The sequence below is a fragment of the Miniopterus schreibersii genome (assembly GCF_964146895.1).
Source record: "Miniopterus schreibersii genome assembly, chromosome: 15".
NCBI classification, from domain to species: Eukaryota; Metazoa; Chordata; class Mammalia; order Chiroptera; family Miniopteridae; genus Miniopterus; species Miniopterus schreibersii.
The window spans coordinates 19092613-19115896 of NC_138115.1; the positions used below are offsets into that span (position 1 = coordinate 19092613).

General features: G+C 37.8%; 1 protein-coding gene across 2 annotated transcripts in view; it reads left to right on the top strand.

Moving 5' to 3' along the window:
* Positions 1-23284, top strand: part of GRM7 (glutamate metabotropic receptor 7) — a 673384-nt gene that overhangs the window by 222802 nt on the left and 427298 nt on the right. For both annotated transcript variants that reach the window (XM_081159174.1, XM_081159173.1), the window contains exon 2: positions 2477-2693. In XM_081159174.1, the coding sequence (XP_081015300.1) occupies positions 2477-2693 (217 nt within the window). The remainder of the gene's footprint in view (positions 1-2476; positions 2694-23284) is intronic.

Here is a 23284-nt window from a genome sequence, read left to right on the forward strand (position 1 = left end):
TTTATAACCTCAGAACTATAAATAAAACATAGGGAAATCATTCTATTAATATATTTGTATAAGCTTTAAAAGGCCTTTTAAAAAATGTTTGGACAGCAGCCTAAGAGTGAACTGTAAAGTAACTTTCAGTGTATCAGTAGTCAGTGCTGTGGTCAGAGAAATTGGCCTGGACTCCAGGAATCTATGGTCCTTCTTAGTTTTATGCTTATTATTGAAGTGTTTTAGCAACAATCCATCTAAGCATCACAGTTAAGAGTTTTGGACGGTTAAATTTGCTTTGGACAGTTTCAGGTTTGAGTACTGCTCTCTGACCTGCAACATTATGGCCTGAGACAAACTCGGATTATGCTTTCAAGTCTCATTTCCTCTTTTGTGAAATGAGCTAATGACAGGAGAATATAATACAGTACAGTAAAGAATATTTACTGATGGTTAGGTAAGGTAATGCATAAAAACTTTAGGACATGATTGGCACATAATAAAGAGTTGAATAAAATATTATTTCTAAAGCAATAATGATAGAAATATGTGAACATATGTTCCTAGCATATTGAGGGGAAGGTTTGTGATAATGTGTCACAGAGAATTTGGGAAGTTGATTGTGAGGAATAGGTGAACTTAGTAGGGCAACCCATGCTGTTCTCTATTTTGATGATCATTACCCCCATGTATTAAATGCCCCCCCTGTCACAGGCATCATGCTAAGCAGTGCACATTCATATTCTTGCCCCTCAAAACAATCTTATACTAATGAGGCAACTAACTCATTGAGGTGAAATAACGTCACCAAAGTAAACATAAGATTTGACTCCACATCTTGTCAACAGCAAATCCTGTTTTATTTCCCCTGCACCTCACTGCCTCTCAAATTGAGTTGCTCAGGTAAAGACCCACCAGGTGACTGAGCCTTTCTCACTCTGTTTTGGACTTTGAGTCAGGGACAGAGAGCCTGCCCCTACTGGTCACGAGCAGAACTGCACCAGGGGTGGGCTGCGAGCACTTGTCTGTAATGCTGACCTAAAAAGGTTGGTGGAGAAATGGGCTCTACAGAAGTGGTAACCAGTATTAAACAATGGCAAATGGGTAAACTTTAGGTTTGCTTTGCTGCACTGGAAGGAGAAAAATAGGATACTGAGTAGATTTTTCAGGGCTGACTCAATTTGAGTGTAGCTTTGGCTTCTTTGGGGCAAAGAGTTGGACAGTTGGGCTTTGTCTGAGCAAAGATCAAAACTGGCTCTTAGGTACCAGAGGAACACTTATGATAAAGCAGGGGTAAGCCCTGAGAGAGTTTGCAAGCAGAATTTTGTAGGAGTTAACCATTTTTACAGGTATATTAATTGTACCAATTATAGTCTACTGCATCCTTGTGTTAAGACGAAGAACTAGGGGGTGGCGCATTGTAAAAGTTAGGCCCTAAGCCAGGTTCCTCATCTATGACTACTTTAGGGCTTCCTCCAGGGTATTTAGGACCCCAGACAAATATTTTTTTTCAAGACCCCTTTCTTTATTAATAGTTTGATTTTGCTAAAATCAGCATGCCAAGATTACTCAGCTAGTCTAATCTCACATAATTCTAAGAAATAAATACTATGCCAGCCAAGGGGAGTAATCTGCTTGTTAGGCGCCCCTCCTGAAACCAGGGTTCTGCTATGGGGCCCTAGGATGATTCCCAAAGGCACAAGTTCTAGAACTCCTTGGAGAACCTGGTTAATCTCATGTGAGGTAGAGTGTCAGAGAGTTGTCTAAAGAGAAAGAAAATGGGAATCAGAGACCCATGTGGCTCCTCCCAGATAGGTCCTCTCAGCCCTTTCCCAGCACCCAAAGGGAAACTTACACACATTCCAGTTAGGCTGTTGTGGGGATTTTTTGTTTTATTTGTCTGTTTTTAATCCTCACCAGAGGATATTTTTTCCATTGCTTTTCTGAGAAAGTGGAAGAGAGAGGGAGAGAAACATCAATGTGAGAGAGACATTGATTGGTTGCCTTCCGCACCCACCCCACCCGAAGCTGGGGCTCAAGCCTGCAACTGAGGTATGTGACCTTGGCTGGTCGAACCCAGGACCCTTCAGTCTGCTGGCAGATGCTCTACCACGGAGCCAAACCAGCCAGGACAGCTGTTGTGTTTTTTTGTTTCTATTAGTTTATGAGAAGTAAAGCCTGATTCTAAATGGTAGCCACAATAATGATAAATTATTTTCTCCTAACTACCATAACCCGGGTAATTCCCATGCAGTCCTCATTCCTTCCTCCCAAGAGGAGAAAACAAAAGGCCAAGGCACAGAAGCAGGTGCTTTTGTGCTTTTAAGAAGTTGTCAGTCACATTTATTTTTAGGTGGTCTACAGTTAAATATAGTGTTGGCAACACACATCCTCTTTGGAACTCAGGTCCTGTGTTTTGAGTGAATTGTCGTCAGTAGGAACGAGCCCCTCACATCTCGGTGGTTTGCTCTCATGCGGTGCTTTCTTGTCTTTACAGATCCCCCAGATTAGTTATGCATCAACGGCACCTGAGTTAAGTGACGACCGGCGCTATGACTTCTTCTCCCGCGTGGTCCCTCCCGACTCCTTCCAAGCCCAGGCCATGGTAGACATTGTGAAGGCCCTAGGCTGGAATTATGTGTCCACGCTCGCGTCTGAAGGAAGCTATGGAGAGAAAGGTGTGGAATCCTTCACGCAGATTTCCAAAGAGGCAGGTAGGAAGCGACTGCAATGATCAAGACGACCCTCTTCACATGTCTGTGGCTTATAGGGTTCCTTTCAGACTTCATGACACCAACACTAGAGATAATCACCATATACCTACTCTCACATTCCCCACTGCCTATGAGTAGATGTGGAAAGGCTTTGTTTATAGCACTTTGTTGTTTTTGAAGAGAATATTTTCAAAAGTGTAAAACCCAAGGCCCTTAAAGTATTAGTGGAAGAAATGCAGAGAGGAAAATATGTTCCAAAATTGATATCTTATTTCTGTGTAATGGATAACAGTGTGGATTACTGCTTATATTTGGGAACCTGAGAAAATGTGGCTAAATGTGCCTCTCAATGCATGCTCTCTTTCTCTGTTCCTCTCTAATACTGGGAGAATTGTTTAGAATTATGAGAACCCAATCACGGTGGCACTTTGCTTTGGAGATCAGTAACAGTGATGGTTCTGGCTGACCTGTCCAAAACAAAATTAAATATATTATTTAGGTAGGAGAATGTATTTAGACAAATAGTCTTTGAAATATTAGATTATTTTGAGAAAGATAGTTCTATTAAGTAGTACTTGGACAAGATTCTTTTATGTTTGTTTATTTAACTCAAATTGGAAGTAATGAGCTCAAATGTTTGGCCAGCTGTCCTCCATTGGGCAGATTTTGAAAAATGAGACAAAATCTTTACACTTAGGAACCCTTACAATAAATATTCAGGCTTCCTTACTTGGAAATATTGGATATAGTAAATATATATGTTAGAAAACGTGTGCTTGATATTCCTGTACAGTTCCTATGCTTAAGTCAGGTCCTTAGTTTTGTTTGTAAGTGTTTTATCTAATACAAATTGTTACTGATCAGAATAGTTGACTACTGATAAAGACAGACAAGCAAGGCAATAGAAACAAAAGCCCTTATAATGAGGAAAAGATGCCATAAATTCCGAAGCCATGACTGTAATGTTGGACTATCAGACTACAGATATACTTACATATACAATGGTTCAGGATATAGATGGCATATTTGCGCAGGACTGACTTGTAAACCCTATGATTTTTAACTCAGTGCCTCATCATTAGCTCTAATTTCAAAAATTCACTGGAAAGCTTGGTCATTCTTACATTCTTCGTTTGACTTGGTAGCTCCTAATTATGAACAGGTCTCATCCTAAAAGTAATTCCTAAGTTCAAACAAACAAACACATGGCAGTTCCTTGGTTGCATTGACATGACCACGTGTTTCCAGTGTCTTTTCCCACAGCACTTGTTCCGTGTTAGTCTAACTTGCTGTTGTTTTCTTTCTTGTTCGCTAGACTCTGGAGGAGACCTTGTCTTCCTCATTTACTACTGTAGCCCCAACTGCTATGTTTCTAAGGGAAGTATTTTTAGTGTAATTCAGTTAGAAACTTTCTGATTAGAAAATAAATCTTAACTCTGGCCTAGTGTTATGCTGAGATTTGTATGATTCATTAACAATTGCCTTTATGAAGCCCTAAAAAGCCCGGTCAGTGTTGCTTATCGGTAGAGTGTTGCCCCATGAACCAAGAGGTCACTGGTTCAATTCCTGGTCAGGGCACATGCCTGGGTTGTGGGCTCGATCCCCAGTAGGGGGCGTGCAGGAGGCCACTGATCAATGACTCTCTCTCGTCACTGATGTTTCTCTCTCTCTCCTTCTCCCTTCCTCTCTCTGAAATCAATAAAAACATATTTTGAAAGGAAAAAAAAAAAAGACAATGATGTCAGAGAAAGCCATCTTTCAACAGAGGCTATCTAATTTGTTTGGAACATGGAGGCCTATGTAACAATTTCTCTAAAGTCTCAAAGGAAACACCCATGATTCTTCTCTCATGTAAAGTCATGGGAGATTTAAATATGCATGAATGCTGATCCTTGTTGAACTTTTAGAGAGGACTGTAACATGATTTTCTCAGATGATGAGATTTTTGTAGAACAGTTATATTTGCATAAATTGCCCTGGTTTTTTTGAATGGATGCACAGGCAGTATTACCAAAAGCAATTTATTGCTTAATATTGCAGAGAATTAGAGAATATTCATTCCCAACGTGCTTTAAATTCAGGTCAACATAATAGCCTAAATAGTCTAAATTAGACATAAAGACTCTTTTTTCCTAAGTAAGGGTCAAAGTAAATGCTTATGATAGCATATGGCACTAATATATTCCAGATATTTTGAACCAAATTCAGTTCAAGGATTATAATAGTAAGGAAATTACATGTGACTCTTGTCATCTGCCAGACAATTTTCAGAAGAATTCCATGAATATTGCTTCACAAATAGTAGTGATTTGTTACGTCCATGGTATCACGACACATGTCAGCTTTTCAAAGCCTGGGAGAACATGTGAATTATCCTTTTGGTTTTTCATGCCAGTCATTTAATAGTTATTTCAATTGGCCTTATAAAGTAAATTTCATTATTATTCAGATAAAATTTCTTTTTATTTAACACTTTATCTTGACTGAGAATACTCTTTTCTTAGGTGAAGGTTTAACTGAATATTCGTAACTATTTTGCAGCATCAGTTCTTTTAGACCTCAGGAACTAGTTGCGTTTGCTTGAGGATTCTTTCTCATTAAATAATTCTTTGCTTTTCTCTGCTCCACAGATGCAGCGTTCTCTTTCATTGTACTAAATGTCAATCTTCCTTGCCTTGCTGTAGTCTCTTTGAGGTCAAGGACTTCGCCTTGTGACTCCGTCATGTGGCCTAATTTTTGGCTTAGAGAAGGAATCTGATAAATATTTGTTAGGGGAAGGAGAGGAGGAAAATTTGTATTTTTCCCTTCACCTTTTATTGTATTTATTTATTTATTTATTATTTATTTTTAATCCTCAGCTGATGATATTTTTCCATTGATTTTTTTTTTTTTTTTTTTAGAGAGAGAGGAAGGGAAGGTGGAAGGGGAAAGAGAGAGAAACATCCAGTGTGAGACATCTATTGGTTGCCTCCCACACACCCCCCGACCGGGCCCGGGAATCGAACCTACAACCCTTCAGGGCTGATGCACTAACCACTGAGAAAAACCAGCCAGGGCTTCCCTTTACCTTTCAGATAATAGCATGTAAAGGAAGTCCTTGTATATACTTTTTTATTATAATTTTGTGATTTGTGGGTCAAAAATATTACATCCTATATCTGTTTGCCGGCTTGCTGTGGTCTATTACAGTTGCCCTCACCCTGAACCCGTCCCATTCTTTCCTCTTCTTACCCCCACGCAAAACGTAAAGCAAAAGGACGCAGCAGGGCTGTAATGCCCAGTGCCACCATCCATGCTGAACCTGAGTTTTCCTCTTTCTTTGTGCCTGCCTATGTCACGGTGTACACTGACAGACTGTGAAATCATTGCCACAGTGTGGTTCGGAAACACTTGTCGCCTCACAATTACTTTTTGGTTTTTGTGGTGAAAACATCTGATTTGCTGTCTTAGCAACTTTCAAGTATGTAATACAGTGCTGTTAACTATGGTCACCATGCTGTCCCTTAGATCTCCAGAACTTACTCATAACTTAAAAGTTTGTGCCATTTGACTAACATCCCCTAATTACTCATCTCTGCCAGCCTCTGGCAATTACCTTTCTACTCTCGTTTCTTTGAATTCAGCTTTTTTAGATTCCACATATAAGTGATATTATACAGTGCTTGTCTTTCTCTGTGTGACTTACTTCATGTAACATAATACCCTCCACGAGTCCATCCTTCTTGTTACAAATGGCAGGATTTCCTTCTTTCTAATGGCTTAATGTATACACACTTTGAATAATTATAAAGGCAGAATACATTTCATTTTCAAAATGTAATAGAATCTACAGTTATCAAAGTGTGTATACATTTTGGGGACACTATATATATACACACATATATATATATACATACATACATACATACACACACATATATATTTGGTATACTATACACACACACACATATATATTTATATTTATCACATTTTCTGTACCCATTCATTCATAGATGGACACATAAGTTGGCTATTTTGAATAATACTGCAGTGAACATGGGAATAGAGGTATCTCTTTGAGATCCTGATTTTATTTCCTTTGGAGATATATATGCAGAAGTATAATTGCTAGATCATATGGCAGTTCTATTTTTAACTTTTTGAAGAACCTCTATAATGTTTTTCTTAGTGGTTGTACCAATTTATATTCCTACAGACAATGTACAAAGATTCCCTTTGCATTACATCTTTGCCAATACTCATATCTCTTCTTTTTAATAATAGTCAATCTAACATGTGTGAGGTGGTATCTTGTAGCTTTGATTTACATTTCTCTAATGATTAGTGTTGTTGAGCATCTTTTCATGTGCCTGTTGGCCATTTGTATTTCTTCTTTGGAAAAATGTTTCTAAGACATTTTTAGTCAGACCTTTTTAAAAACTATATTTTTGTTATTGAGTTGTATGATTTCCTAATATATTTTGGATATTAATCTCTTATTAAAAATATGATTTGCAAATATTTTCTCCCATTCTGTTGGCTGCCTTTTCATTTTGTTGATTATTTCTTTTTCTGTAAAGAAAGTTTTTTGTTTATGTAGTCCCACCTATTTTTGTTTTATTGTTTGTACTTTTTAATGTCATATCAAAAAAATTGTTGTCAAGTCCAATATGAAGGAACATTTTTTCTGTTTTCTTCTGGGAATTTTATAGTTTTGGGTCTTTTGTTTAAATCTGTAATCTATTTTAAGTTAAATTATGTCATTTTGTAAGGTGAACTCCAATTTCATTCTTCTGCAAGATTATTCAGTTTCCCCATATGATTTATTGAAAAGATAATCCTTTCCACATTATTTTTTAAAAAAATATGTTTTCATTGATTTCAGACAGAAAGGGAAAGGGAGAGAGAGAGATAGAAACATCAATAATGAGAGAATCATTGATCGGCTGCCTACTGCACACCCCCTGCTGGGAAATGAGCCCACAACCCCGGCGTGTCCCTTGACTGGGAACCAAACTTTGATCTCTTGGACCATAGGTCAATCTCAGCCACTGAGCCATGCCAGCTGGGTTCCACATCGAATGTTATTGGCTCACTTGTCAAATATTAGTTGACTGTACAGGCAAGGTTATTTATTTCCTGGCCTCTTGATTCTGTTTCATGGGTCTGTGTGTCTATTCTGATGCCAGAACCATACTATTTTGGTTACTATAGCTTTGTAATACAGTTTGAAGTCAGGAAGTATGATGCCTCCAGCTTTGTTCTTCTTTCTCAAGATTGCTTAGGTTATTCAGGATCTTTGTGGTTTCATACAAATTTTATGATTTTTTTTAATATTTCTGTGAAAAATGCCATTAATATTTTGATGGGGATTGTATTCAATCTACACATGGGTTTGGGTAGTATGGATATTTTAACAGTATTAATCATTGTGACCCATGAACATGGGGAGTATTTTATCTGTGTCTTTTTCAATGTTTTTCATCAAAGTCTAATAGTTTTCAGGGTACAGAACTTTTATCTCCTTTGTTAAATTTATTCCTAAGTATTTCATTTTTGATGTTATTGTGAATTGGATCGTTTCCCTTATTTGTTTTTCAGATATTTCATTGTGTGTAGAAATACAACATATTTTTTATATTGATCTTGTATCCTTTAACCTTACTGACTTTATTAGTTCTATCAGGTGTTTTTTTTGTGTGGAGTCTTCAGTATTTTCCATATAGAAGATCATGTCATCTGTAAACAAACACATGTTTTCTTCTGTCCTGATTTGGATTTCATTTCTTTTTCTTGCCTGATTGCTCTGACTAGAATCTCTGGTGCTGTGTTGAATAGAAGTAGTAAGAATGGGCACTCTTGTCTTGTTCCTGATTGTAGAGGAAAAGCTTTCAACCTTTCACTGTTGACTGTGTTAGCTGTGGGCTTGTCATATATTGCCTTTATTATGTGGAAATATATGCCTTCTATATTCAATTTGTTAAGAGTTTTTATAATGAAAGGATGTGGTATTTCACCAGATGCTTTTTCTGCATCTATTGAGCTGATCACATGATTTTTTGTCTTTCATTCCATTAATGTAGTATATCACATTTACTTATTTGTACATGTTGAACCATTCTTGCATCCCAGGGAAAAATCCAATTCATTATGGTAGGTGATCTTTTTAATGTGCTGTTAAATGCAGCTCGCTAATATTTTGTTGAGAATTTTTTATTCTGCATTCACCAGGGATATTGGCTTATAGTTTTGTAGTATCATTACCTTTCTTTGGTGTCAGGGTAATCCTGGGCTTTTAATACGAGTTTGGGAGTGTTCCCTCCTCTTCAATATTTTAGAATTTGAGAAGGTTTGGCATTAATTTTTCAATAAATGTTTGGCTGCGTTCACCAGGGCAACCTTTGGTCCTGGGCTTTTCTTTGTTGGGATGTGTTTTATTCAATGTCCTTCCTCTTTATTGGCCTGTTCAGATTTCCTGTTTCTTCATGATTCAGTCTTGATAGGTAGTATGTTTTTAGAAATTTATTTCTTCTAGATTATCCAATTTGTTGATACTTTTATTATTCACAGTAGTCTGTAATTATCGTGTATTAATGATATGGCATCAGTTGTATTGCCTCCTCTTTAATGTCTGATTTTATTTAATTGATTTTTTCTCTCTTTTTTTCTTAGTTGTCTAGATGAAGTATTGTCAATTTTATTTATCTTTTCAAGAACAAGTTCTTAGTTTTGTTAATATTTTCTGTTATTTTCTGGTCTCTATTGTTGTTATTTGATGTCTTTCTTTTTACTTAATGTAGACATTTAGTGCTATAAAATTTTCTTTGAGTACTGCTTTTACTGCATTCCATAAGTTTTGGTATGTTATGCTTCCATTTTTATTTGTTTCAAGATATTTTTTTATTTTCCCTTTTGATTTCTTCTTTGACCTATTGGTTGTTGAGGAGTATGTTAATTTCCACATGTTGTGAAATTTCCAGTTTCTTCCTTTATTGATTTCTAGCTTCATGCCATCCATTGTGGTTGGAAAAGATACTTGGTATGATTTCAATCTTCAATTTTCTAAGACTTGTTTAATGACATCATATAATCTGTTCTGGAGAATGTTTCATGTGCGCTGGAGAAAAATGTGTATCCTTCTGCTATTGGGAGGAATGTTCTGTGTATGTCTTTTAGGTTCATTTAGTTCATAGTTCAAGTCCAGTGTTTTCTCCCTGATTTTCTTTCTGGGTGATATATCCATTATTGAAAGTAGGGCACTGAAGTCTCTTAGTGTTATTGCAGTGTTGTTTGTTTCTCCCAACAGATCCGTAAGTATTTGCTTAATATATTTAGCTACTCTGATGTTGGATATGTGTGTGTGTTTATCTGTGTATATATATAATTTTTATAGCCTCTTGGTGAATTGACCCTTTTATTATCTTATGGCCTTTTTATCTCTTGTTTAATTTTTGGTTTTCCATGCAGGGCTAATCCCTTTAGACAGGAGTGAAAAGGTTGCTTCTATTGGTAAAATAATACTCATCTGAATTTAGGGACTCAATATCCTCAGCTCTGTGAGGTCTTCCTACATATCCCCATTCCAATTTTCAGGATATCATTTCTTCAATATAAGTGCCCTCACTTTAATAGTAGCTAGCTTTTGAGGCATGCTATTATAGTTTTTGGCTTAAAGTCTATTTTGTTAGATATAGTATTATAATCCCTGTTCTTTTTTGGTTTTAATTTGCATGGAATATCTCTTGCCATCTCTTCACTTTGAGCCTCTGTGTATCATTAAAACTGAAGTTAGGCTCTTGTAGGCAGCATATAGCTCGGTCTTGTTTTGTTTCTGTTTGTTTATTTTTTACCAATCTAACCATTCTATGCCTTTTGATAGGCTAATTTAATCTATTTACATTAAGCGTTAAGTATTGATAGGTAAAGACTACAAATATTTTATTGTTTTCTGACTATTTTGTAGTTCCCAGGTTCCTTTCACCCTCTCTCCCTGCTTTCCATTCCTCCTCTCTCGAAGCTTTCCTTTGTGAATTGATGATTTTTTGTGGTGGTATTATTTGATTCCTATTTCTTTATCTACTATAGGAGTTTTTTGTTTTGCAGTTACTATGAGACTTACATAAAACATCTTATATATTTTTAGGTTGATACTTTAACTTAAATTGCATACAAAAACTACCCGTTTCCTTTGGTGGTGTCTTGTTTCCTTAGTCTTTTTATGTTCCTTGAAGTCTTGTATTACTGCTTTTGCAACAACAGTCACCTCCTCTATTCATTACTAAATTACTTTTAGAAATAAATATTTTCCTTCAGTGCTGATAGGGAGTCTGAGGTATTTTCAGTCCTTCTATGAATATGCCTGCTCCATGCTTCTTGCTGCCTCTGTGTTGAAATTCTTAAGTTTCTATGTCTTTTTTTCTTTCCTTACTTTTTTTTAATCCTTTAATGGACCATGCCAGATGTTGGAAGCTCCCCTTTTGCTTTCCCAAAGGTGGAGCTAAAGTTCAGGTTTGTGATCTCTCCCTGGACTATAGATTCATATTGGCTTTCTGCACATGTTTGTTAGATGTCTGCCAAAGCTCATGCTTGCTACCACGTATGTATAGAGAGCTAGTCATAGGCTGGAGGAGTGTGTGGGTGAGGTGCATGAAGCACTGTGGGTACCCATGAGCCAGCTGAGGGGATCTGTGGGCAAGGTGTCCCCCAGAGTTCATGATGTAGTTAGTAGAATCTGCATTCCTTTAATGCCTTCTGAGAGTCCTATGTGCCTCTGTCCCAGACTCTCTTGCCCCCAGTCATACCTCTTATGACCCAGAATCTGTATGCAATGGGCCTTTTAGGCAACGATGCCCCACACAGGTGGGGAAGCCAAACATTCACTCCCAAGCTCTCACTTCTCCCTGGGAGAAACTGCAGGCTGAAGAAGTAATGCAAGTAAAGTCTAATTGTTTTTTATATAGTGCTCTAGTGATGTACTTGAACTTCACTGGAATATTGAACTTCCACAAGGGCTCTCTGTCATGGATGGCCAAGAGGGGTTGTATCTAGTTCACAGGACACTGCAGGGCCCATGCCTATTACTGGATACATAAGTGGGCAAGACTCCTCCTGAGTGCTTTGGTGAATGGTGCTGGATCTCACAGCTCCCACAAAGGTAGTTTTTCTGTGGATGGATGCCAAATTGCTGTTATCGAGTGGGGGATATGACAAGAGATGTCCTATGTCCTATTCAGCCATGTTGCTGACAGCACTCCTCCCACTTTATTTTTAAAGAATAGAATATGTATTTTACTTGGGAAAACTAAATCCAAATAGGAAGAAATAGAACAAGCAAATTTTGTAATGAAAATATATATGTTAACCAAGTAATTGCCTGCTTAGAGACTTGGCCTTGATCAGATGAGCTGCGTTATGTTTTTCTATTTTGCTAAGTCAGTATAAGGAACTCAACCAAATGGTAATGCTCTCTCCCAAACATTTCTAAACTTATAAATAAAATATCTTGTTGGGAAAATAGAAGAGCAGACAGGAGGTGCTGGTTGGAGACTAACCATTAGTGGTGAAAATTACTAGAATACAGTCAAGATTGTGGGACACTAAGGAGAGGGAAGGCCATCGGGCAGAGAATAATTAAGAGATGAGAGTCTTTCACTATAAACTTCTTTGTTACAAATTTTCTTTGGATTACAGTATTTTCCAAGGTGTTTCCTTAATGTTATTGAACAAAGTAAATTTTCATTCCCTTATACAATGTGAACTAAGGTTCAGCTGTAGCTTATTTTCTCTGAAAAAATTCACTCAGCCTTGGATTATTGCAGTCACCCTAGAGTAATGGCATTGGTCGGCAGTCTGCATCAATACCATAAGACTCTTCTAACGAGCTGTCTGATTCCAAGTTTGAATGGCTTTTGGCTGATAATTATTATTTGCTACCTGACTTGTGCCCACTCCTTTTAAGGGAGGAATTCATTCTTATATCTAGTATATGGAAGCATAAAAGCATGTTACAGTTGAATATGTACATAAAACAACTTTAGCCTTGAAGTCAGCCTCCAAAGTATAAAATACATGGATTAGTTCACAGTGAAATTATGAGCACATAATGTTTATATCATGACCTTGTCTTATGCCCTAGAAAAGCAGAGCTGGTATTGTGAGTTATGATAGGGGAATTCCTAGTTATTTTGGTAATTGTTTTTAATTATGTGGTTTTGTTGTTGTTTTTATTTGTTTAGTGATAATTAGATATTTATATCATTGGGTCAAAAAAATTTAAGAATTGCCAAAAAGGAAAACAAAAAAGAGTTTAATCAACATAAACCAACCATAGGTGCTTAAGAAAAAGTAAACTTTTTAGTAAGGTTATGAGGCAACTCAAGGAATTAGAGGCCAGACCAAGGATCTAAGCTTGGAAAAGGCAAGGCAAAAAAAAAAAAAAAAGGCTACTCCAGTACTCTCCTTATCCCTAATCCAAGAAGCAGGAGATGAAGAACTGACTCTTCAGGGCACCACCCGCAGGGTGAATCAGCTCAAACTCCACTTAGGCCTTTAGCTCTAGAGCACCTCAGTGCTCTGCCATTGATCATGTGCACATTCCTTGGAAGTTGATTGACAGGTCTGCCAGTATTTTTGGAACTGTTGTAGACATCTAAGATAAACATCAGATCTTAATATCCAAAAAGTGACTAGTAGGAGTAACGTGCTGGTGAGGAATGTGTATTACCATAAATGTGATATAGTAGATATACATCTTTATCTCTTAATATCTTTCCATGCACACTTGGAGAAAAGGAAGAATTAATAGCAATGCAGAATATTCTAGTTGAAGCAATTCTGTTATATTTCTGAAGTAAGAGCAGTTTTCTTTTTCCTTCAGACAGAGCATCAAAAACCATTATAATTTTAAATACTTGTAGAAAATTCCTCAAACCAGTGGCTTTCTAAAGTGATAGGAAATGTAATTTTCCAAGCTTACATCTGTGATGGGATTCTTAAGAATCAGATTTCCATCATCAGGTGATCCAATTAGCCCTACCTTACCCCATGATTGAGAATTGGGCAGGGTAGTTTTTTCCCCACTACTGGAAAATTCCACAGCATCTGAGCACTCATTCTAATGGTAGAGGTCAAATGGACCATTTTTATATAATAATGGCTTTTGTTCATTTTGTGCTGAGCATCTTGGAAAAAGAAATATTATTTCATTTTTTTACAATTTCAGAATTCCTCCAAACCAACCTCCACAATAGTGAGTTTTGGATAATGGGAGTAAACAAATTTTCTTTGAAATATATAAGTGGCAGTAGACAGGCCTAGTGCCTGAGTTCTTTCCTGCAGGGATATGAGCTTAATAACATTATGTATTTAAACCCAGGAGAAAGGAGACTCCTTGAGAAAGAGGTTGATGAGCCCATTGCATGCTGGGAGAGGGATGGGAAGCTTCTGGTTGTGTTTGCCATGGAGCCTAATAAAACACTTTTTAAAAAACTGCGTGGGAGACCATTGCAGACAGAAAAGTTTCTAGTAAAACCAGAAAATGCTAACTTCGTGAAAGAGTAGTATTTGACACATATGTTCACTCTTCTAAGATGTAAATAGTTATAAGCATTTAAAGCATATAACTGAAATGTGAATACTTAGATGTGGGTTATTCTGTTATGAACCAGTAGGCTAACACGGAGAATGGGCATTAAAGACCCTTCATTCTGCTTTAAATCTGTTTTCCTTTCTCTTAGCTTCTGTTTGACCACTTGTGAGTTTTCTTTGTCCTATATTTTCCTTGGACAAGCCAGCCTCCAAACACCAAACATTGCTTCTCCCTAGGCTTTTACTCAACTAGTTTCCCCTGCCTAGAGTATTCCTTCCTAAGCCCAGATGCCTGGCAAACCCCTGTCCTAGTAAAATTTCTCTAATATGTTCTTTCTCTTCATCATCACCCCTGTGTATTGTTTCTGGCACTTCTGGATATATCTGTTGCAATACTTAATTTTATTTTTTCACTGTTATGACATGAAAGATTATGAACTCATTAAGGGCAGCTACAGATGTTAAAAATGGTGAAGAGGAACTGAAAATTCTTGGGCATTTCCCCCAGTCCTGGTGCTGGCCAGAGCTTATAACACAGTCCCATGGAATATTAAACACTAAATAAACATTTTTTTATGTAGTGAAATAAATTCGGGCCTCTAAAATTCATAAATCGACTTGCCCTTTTCATTTAAATCGTTCTGTAAATCTCACCTCTCTAGAGAGCCTTTCCCTCCCTGTTTGTTATACTTCGGACAAACCTCCCTGGCAATCTGATGGAGAAACATGTGTTCCCTAATTTCTTAAGGTTGGGTTAGTTGCAAGTTTATGATGGGTTAGAAAATTTAGACAATGATCATACTAGGCTTGAGACTGTAAAATTAGTGATTTTCCTTTTTTCATGTTTATAAATTGAAGCTTAAACTAATTCTGTCCCTAGATTAAGGGGTTTCTTTTATGCATTTAATACATTAAATAGATTTCATAGATTTGTTTGTTTGTTTGTTTGTGAAAAAAGATTAAGATTATAACAGAGAGACAATTGATACATGGTTGGAACTAAAAAAAAATAAAGGCAGGTTGGTTCTGTTGAGTTGGGAGATCAAAACTGAGTATTTTTTCCTAAGTTAAGAAGACCCATGTGGACATGAGAAACAATAAACCGCTAAGTTTCTGGTGAAATATATTTCCCATAGGGCAGAACTATTACCTTGTTTTTGTTTCTGCATCATTCAAGGTCCGAATAGATTCACCAGAGAAGCGAACAGGGTAATACTAACTCCCTTTTTCTTATTTTCCTCCAAAGCGAACTAGGTCAGCCTGAGAGAAACATCATCTTCGTTCCAGGTTTTTGGAGGAGGGACAGAAATTGCCACCAGGAGCTGGGAAATATTCAATATCTGGCACCCATTTGTCCCTCCTTCCCTCTCTTCCTTTCTTCTTTCCTTTTTTCATCCCCTTGCCCCAATATCCTGAATATCCCCATTTTATAATGGCTAAGAGCATGGCTGGAAGTCAGATGTACCTAGGTTTCAAACCCACCTCTGCCCATTCTAGAAATGTGTGAGTAGCTTATCCTCATAAAGATTCCATACCCTTGTTTCTAAAACAGAATTAATACTAGTTTCTTCCTTAAAAGGATTTTGTGTGAAAGAAACAAGATAATCCAATACATAAAATTGCTTACCATGGTGCCCATCATAAATACTCCATAAACATTAGCTGTTATAACAATTATTACCCTGATGATAATTCTGATAATTAAAATAATAATAAAATCTTTCTTTTTTATTACTTCTAATTTTAATTTATTTAACATATTTATTGAGTGTCTGCTGGTTGTCAAGCACGATTCTGGATGCCAGGGGTGAGTAAGATAAATCTCTACCTTTCCTGTACATTCTGGAGAGATAAGCATTCAGTAAAAAAAAAAAAAAAAAAAAAAAAAAAATAGCCATATAGTGTTGGCAATTATCAGTGAAGAATGAAGACAAAGTCATTTCAATCTTTTTCCCCCCTCATGCATCTTTATTTTCATGAACCTCTAACTGAAATTCAGGATTTCATTTGATTACAAATATGAACAATTAACTATAGTAGTAAGAGCCATTCTAGTGACTTTATAACCAATAAAATTAACAGATAGATACTTTCATACCACAGTGCAGCAGTTGCAAATTCTACCAAATATCATTCACGTGAGCATCACAACTTTGAAATTATGAGAGTTGATACAACAGTGAAGTTTGTGAAAGTCCTTTAATTTTTGATGCTTATGTTATAGTGGGGACCTAAATGGTCTAAAACAGGATGAATGGGGGTGATATGGTGACAAATGCTTGGTTATATTTTCAAGGTGAAACCAGTAGGACTTGCTAATTACTTGGCTATGCAGTTAGAGTCACATTCAGTATGTCTCAGACACGTTTGTTGTGAACAACTAATTGGATGGTGATGATCCTTACTGAGGTGTGAGGAGCAGGTTTGAGGTGTGGAGTGGAAATTAAGAACCCTAGTTTGTTCTTATGAAGTTCGAAATGCCTGCAACATGCCTTTGTGGAAATGCTGAGTGGATACTTGGATGTACTAATCTGGAACTAAGCAGAGAGGTCCATGATGGAGATCTAACTTTGAGGGGTCATGAGCATGTGGATGGTATGTAATGCCATGTATGAGATGGGATGTAATCACTTTAGGAGAGCAAATGCTGGAGGACTGAGCCAACAGAATATCTAGAAGTCTGGAATTGGAGATGAATCCCGCAAGATAAATTAAGAAGTGCCTGAAGAGGTACAAAGAAAACCAGGAAGTGTTGTGTCCTAGAGACCAGGTTTTAAAAAGTTATCAAGACGCAGGGATTATGAACTGAAAATTAAGAAAGATGAGGGTTGAGATTTGGTCATTAGAATTAGCAACATAGAGGTCATCAGTGGCTGTGAAAGATATGTTTTGACGGAATGGTGAGGTTAAAACTTGAATAGAATAAGTTCAAGAAAGAATGGGAAGTGAGAAATTGGACAAAGTGAGCCGAAAACTTAATAGGGGAGTGGAAGAATAGAGATAAGAAAAACATCTGTCAGAGCTGTGGGGGTCTTGGAAGGCATTTTTGGAGATTTTATTTTTTTACATTCATCTCCCATCCCATTACTCCCATGTTTCTTCTCCCTACTCTTCTAGTTCCTCCCTCTCCTTATACCCCTACTCTTCTCATCTTTCTTCTCCAAACTGCTGCTGCTGCTGCTGCTCTGGACTATATCGGGCTAAGGATGCACATACGAAACCATCCAGGCCTGTCTCTCAAAGAGCTTATTGTGCAGGTCCAGGCCACATGAATAGTACGGCCAGATATACTGCCCTAGAACAGGCTCACAGAGGTGTCAGCAGAGGTGGCCAGACAGGTCCCCCAAACACTGCAGCCAGGGGCTTTGTGTCACTATTGAGGAATGCTTGCTTCCTGATTCTACTTAAATGGAAACGTAAAAGAATCTTGCTCAGTGAGTGTAACCAGCAGCTCTTTCTTTTCTTGAAGAAAACAAGCACAGAACACACAAAAAAAGAGAGATTGTCTTTTCATTTATTCACTCACTAAATATTTTGTGACTGTCTACTCTATGCTCATCACTGTTAGAGGTTTAGATTAATCAGTGGTAAATAATCGCTGTCCACATAGCATTTATACTAGTAAGTGAAGATCATCAACAATGAGCAAATAAAGACAATTAAGGGGAAAGCCTGAAAGGGTTTATGTTGGGTGTTATTTTACGTAGGACGGTTGGGAAGGCCTCTTGAGGAAGAGATGTGTCATAGAGAGATGAATAAAGTGAGGGACTGGGCTGTGTGAATTGGGAGAAATTATTCTAGGCAGAGGGAATAGTAATGTCTAAAGAGCTTGAGGTAGGAATGTCTTATTACCTTCAAAGGATCTCATTATATGAATGATTTCGTTGAGATCATGGCAATGTCTTTCTTTAAAAAGTTCCTTTGATCCCATTTTAAGAAGTTTATGGAATCTTTGAAGCAAAAGAATAATTCCTGGGCCACTAGCATAATCTTTCTTCCTGAGCTCAAGTCATCTTGACAGCTTTCCTATCAGAAAGCTTCTTCACGGCCTGAGTGGTAAACATTCAGCTGGCTACCCCTTGGATCATACCCCTTCATTGTTTACCAGAAGACAAAATCTCAACCTAGACTTAAAATGAGCCTCCTTGTTCCTCTGGACACTTATGAGGGTGAAGAAAGAAAGAATACCACATCTTTCTCTCAAAGCACATTTCTATAGTCAGCTATCACTCACGCCCCAAGACACCTTTCTCACCTGGCATCCCTAATTCTGTCTCCAGCGTCAACATTAGTGGGACCACATTTCACCTCTCCCTTTCAAGTGCCACTGATTGCTAGACCATATCCCCTTCCATTGATGTTATTCTAGGAATCAGACAGAATTGTCTGGTTGTAAGCAACAGTGTTAAACTATTACTGATTTAAATGTAAAAAATGTATTGAGAGCAATAGGAGTGAAGTAGCTGATAAGCACCTGAAAGTTTTAGACACCCACTTCTTATTGGTCCTATTATTGGGATGAATAAATTCAAATATATCGTCAGTCCTTGTAATACTTGACTCAATGGAAAAATTTTGGAGAGAGGTCCCAGTTGGCCCCACTGGGTTCCTTGCCCATCACCAGTCAGTAGCAGTGTAATGAGAACAAGCTGGGAAGGAGGGAAGGAAGGAATGAAGGAATGAAGGGAGGGAGGGAGGGAGGGAGGGAGGGAGGGAGGGAGGGAGGGAGGGAGGGAGGGAGGGAGGGGAGAGAAAGAAAGAAAAACAAAGACAGAAAAATGAGTCTTAGGACTCGTGTTCCTCCCACAGTGGGAAGATGACATCGGTATTGATTGCCCCACCAGCACTACCTGTTTTATCACAGACACACCAGGCCAAATTAGAGATGAGAATGAATCCTGCACTTGAGATACTGCGGTAGCATTTTCCAGGTTTCTAGGTTTCCATTCTTTCCACTTTCCTCATTATCTCTGACTCTGCTATCTAATGAACCACCCATGGCCCATCCCAACATTTATTGCTTAGGTGGCCGCATTTGATTCCAGAATTAAGTGCACTGTACAGAGCAATCATAACCTAGATTTGCTCATAGTTGGCCAATTTCTGGCTCCCTGGTGGTACTATGTATGACAGGGAAGAAACAATTAGAGAGAAAAAAATTAAACTATCAGAGTAATTTAGAATGAAATGTTATTTTCGGTGTTCCACTCACTGTACTGTTTGAGTATATAAGTATATTTCAATGTATATTTTCAGATGGACCATGTGTGGTTTACATTTTTAGTTCAAAATGCCATATTATTTTCTATAATAATGGCACACCAGAGAAGAAAATCTTTCACTAATATAAAGTAACTTTGGAATTGCATTATAACTGAATTATTTCAAACTAATATTCTTAGTAAATTCATTATCTAAACAGCTTTTCAAAATACAGGGGCTTAAATTCTTGTGATCATGACATTAAGAAAAAAATATATTGGTTACCACAAGTCTCTTCAGGAAATTTTACTTAAAAATACTTATTAAAAACATATGTTAACGATAAACTTCTTTAAAGCTCTATCTAAATATTTAAAATTTCAGTTGAGTCATCTAGTTTTCCAAATGTACATTCTAAAGCCAACATTTGTATTATTTATTTGACATTGCCAATTAATTTTTTTATTCTCAATGAATTTTCTCAGTATTTGCAAATTCAATTTTGCTTTTAGAGTAGTTGAAATGGTCAAGATCTGAAAATACATTTTTACTTTAATGTTAAAGAGGAAAACTTGACTTTCACCAGTATGAATTTAACTGTTCTTTTTCTTAATTTATAATATGTTATCTGGAAAGTTCATTGATTTGGCTAAGGGTCGTCATCACCCATTTTAGAATTAAAGAAATGGGCAAAGAGACCTTGTACAATTTTATACTTAGTGGTCTCTCCACACGGAAGACAAAGTACTGAGCTGGTATTTAAATTATGAACTTTTTTCCCTTTAAGAAAAGATGCTAGGCCTGGGTTTAAACAGAGACGCGTTTTTCCTGAATATCTAACAGTGGCCTAGGTGAATTCCTTTCCCTATCCTTATGCCTGTTACGCTGTAATATTTCTCCGCGCAGAGGAATTACGTACCCAAGTTAGCCAATAGCCTGAAGGAGCATTTTGGATAGTAGCCATTGATGTCTTTCAGTGTTAGAATTGCCCCCCACGTGAGTTGATGAATGACAAATCCAATAATTAACAGGAAATGCTTTCTCTAGGGTTGCCAAATTGGTGTGAGCCTCCCTTGCTCCCCCCCAGCCATGACCTCCACCCGGATTAGGAGACTGTTTTAGTGTCATATAGACTGAGCTTCGTTCCAAGGCCACCTGACTTGGCAGTAACAGAGCTGGGACTCTAGCCCAGAAATGGAGACTCGGCCTGCTGTTCTAACCACCAGACCATGCCCACCAAATCCCCGCATTTTCCAAGCCAGTTCCAGGGCAGCTGCTTATTAACAAACAGATGTCACTCGATGGCACCGACATCCATCAGAGAAAATGATTCTGCTTGAATCAGTCCCCGGGCAGTGCCAAAGTCACTGCCGTAAGCATCGTCTCAGGATTCCTGCTTACTGCGTTGTTCATAACAAATGCCCATGTCGCCTTGACGTTTATCCGGCTTTAGGAAGGGAGTAAAAAATTTGACTGTGTTTAAATGAAATGTCTTGTAAATCACGACAACCTTGGCATTTTATTATATTTTGATTATTATGAGATGTGGTAAGCTTTGCCCAGCTGAACGCGATAGGAGCTCATTATACCTCCAATGAAGTGATGAAAGATAGAATAGTATTTTAATAACACAGACAACGTGGCTCTTTGTATTTTATTATTCACCAGTCTACTGGTGATGGAACCTTGAGAAAGTGATTTCCTTCTCAATCAATCAAATTATTTTCTGGTCAGCACTCTAAGCAAAAATACTCTAGCAGTGTCTCTTTTTATTTTTTTAAATTTTGCCCAAATAAGAAACACCAACCCTAATAAGTGAAATTTGCATTAGCCTCACAGAGTAAGCATTTAATTTGGAAACATTGGTTTCTTTCTTGTGCAGCCTGGGACACTAGTTCTGACCAGTGTACTGCGATGATGACCTTGGAGTGAAGGTCAGCATAGCTTTTCACTCATCCCTACATGCGCCTTTGCAGAGTGCTGTTTTGTCGTCAATTAAGAGTCCTTGGGTTGCAAATAGCAGTGATTAATTTCTACTAGCTTAGGGGAAATGTTGGTTTTATTGAAAACACATTTGCTTGTGTCGTAGCATTCAAGGCTGATTAGAATGAGCAGCCTCTGAAAAGACAAGATCAAGACAGTCATGCCCTTCAGTGGTGGGTCCTCATGAATCTTCTATCTAGAATCCTGCCATATCAACTCCAACGATTGGCTTGTTTTTAAAAAAAATCCATAGTCCTGAGAGAACCTGCCCAATTAAAGCCTGATACTCACTTTTAGATCCGGATCACGGTGGCAGCTCCGAGAGAGGGCAGGGATCACTGTGAGCTAAGTAGTCAGGCCAAGAATGCCTCCTGCAATCCACCCCTTTAGTTTCTCAACATATACAAGCAGCCTGCTTTTCACATAAAACACTCAGCACAGTGTCTGGGACTTCGTAAATGTGCAATTAGATTTTCGTTATTATTTTGCTAACTGCTATATAATTTTCATTGCTGTCATTATTCATCCCATTCAAATACATTCCTGTTAACATGATCCAAATAAACATTTATTTGCCTTTTTCTGTTGTGAGAAAATATAGAGCTATACCCAGAGACTGCATTCAGAGGTGATGCTATAGAGCAGGGGTGGGGAACCTTTTTTCTGCCAAGGGCCATTTGAATATTTATAACATCATTTGGGGGCCATACAGAATTATCAACTTAAAAATTAGCTAGGAAAAAATCTCCTAGATTTATTGAATTTCGAGTCCCCCCTGCGGTTGCCTTGGCAGGGGCAGGCCAAATGATGTCAAGGGCTCTATACGGCCCATGGGCTGAATGTTCCCCACCCCTGCTATAGAGTACCTAGGGGCAATGGTCAGCCTCTCCATGGTAGGGTTTCATCTTGTCCTGATATTCAGCGTATGGTAGACAAATCTCCAATCTAATCACCTCTACATTACCTCTGGAAAATACAGGACTAAAGGAATGAGCACAGGAAAGAAAAAGTACCTACATTCTTATATGTGCATACATATATGCACATATACACATCCTATATACATGTATGTGTTTATATATCATCTAGACTACATATCTAAATATCTAGATAAAATCTATATCTATATTCATATCTATATCTATCTATATCTATTTATCTAGAAACTTTATAAACTGCTTATAAAGCGATACCTTGTATTCAGGACTCCACTCCCACCAAACCCCTGCCAGGACCTATTGTACTTTACCTTGCCTTTGACTGACATTTCAACTGGTTTCTTTCTTCCTTTTGTTTTTTTTGCCAGAAGTTTAACTCAAAGGTCTCCTTTAGCGAGTCTTGTCTGTGTAGGTGTGGGGTTTCTTTCCTGGGAGGCTTTCTCCCTGGGGGTGGAAGTACAGGAACACCAAAGGTTTCCCTGGCTGCTGTGATACTCCTCAGGGCATCCATTGGCACATTTCATCTCAGTTGGTGAACGTGACTCATTCCAGTCAACACTGTGACTCCAAATCCAGTCAACACTGTGACTCCAACTCTTTGCCCGCCTAATTCCCTAGGGTTACGAAGAGCTGAGGAGGCAGTGGGATTCCCAGCTTCAGTTCAGTGCTTCTGTCACGGGATTGCTTAGTGGAAGCTTTATTATTCACATGAGTCCTTAGACTTCTAGACCAACCAGAAAGCAAAACAAGGCAGAAAAGTGGATGTGGGACAGTGCAGAGACATATTACTGAGAGAGATGCACAGTGTGATGTTACCTGAGCTTTGAAAGTTGAATAAGGCAGTAGAAGATAGCAATGAAGGTCGGTGGAATCCCAGGTAAAGCTGTAAGTGAGTTTCATCTT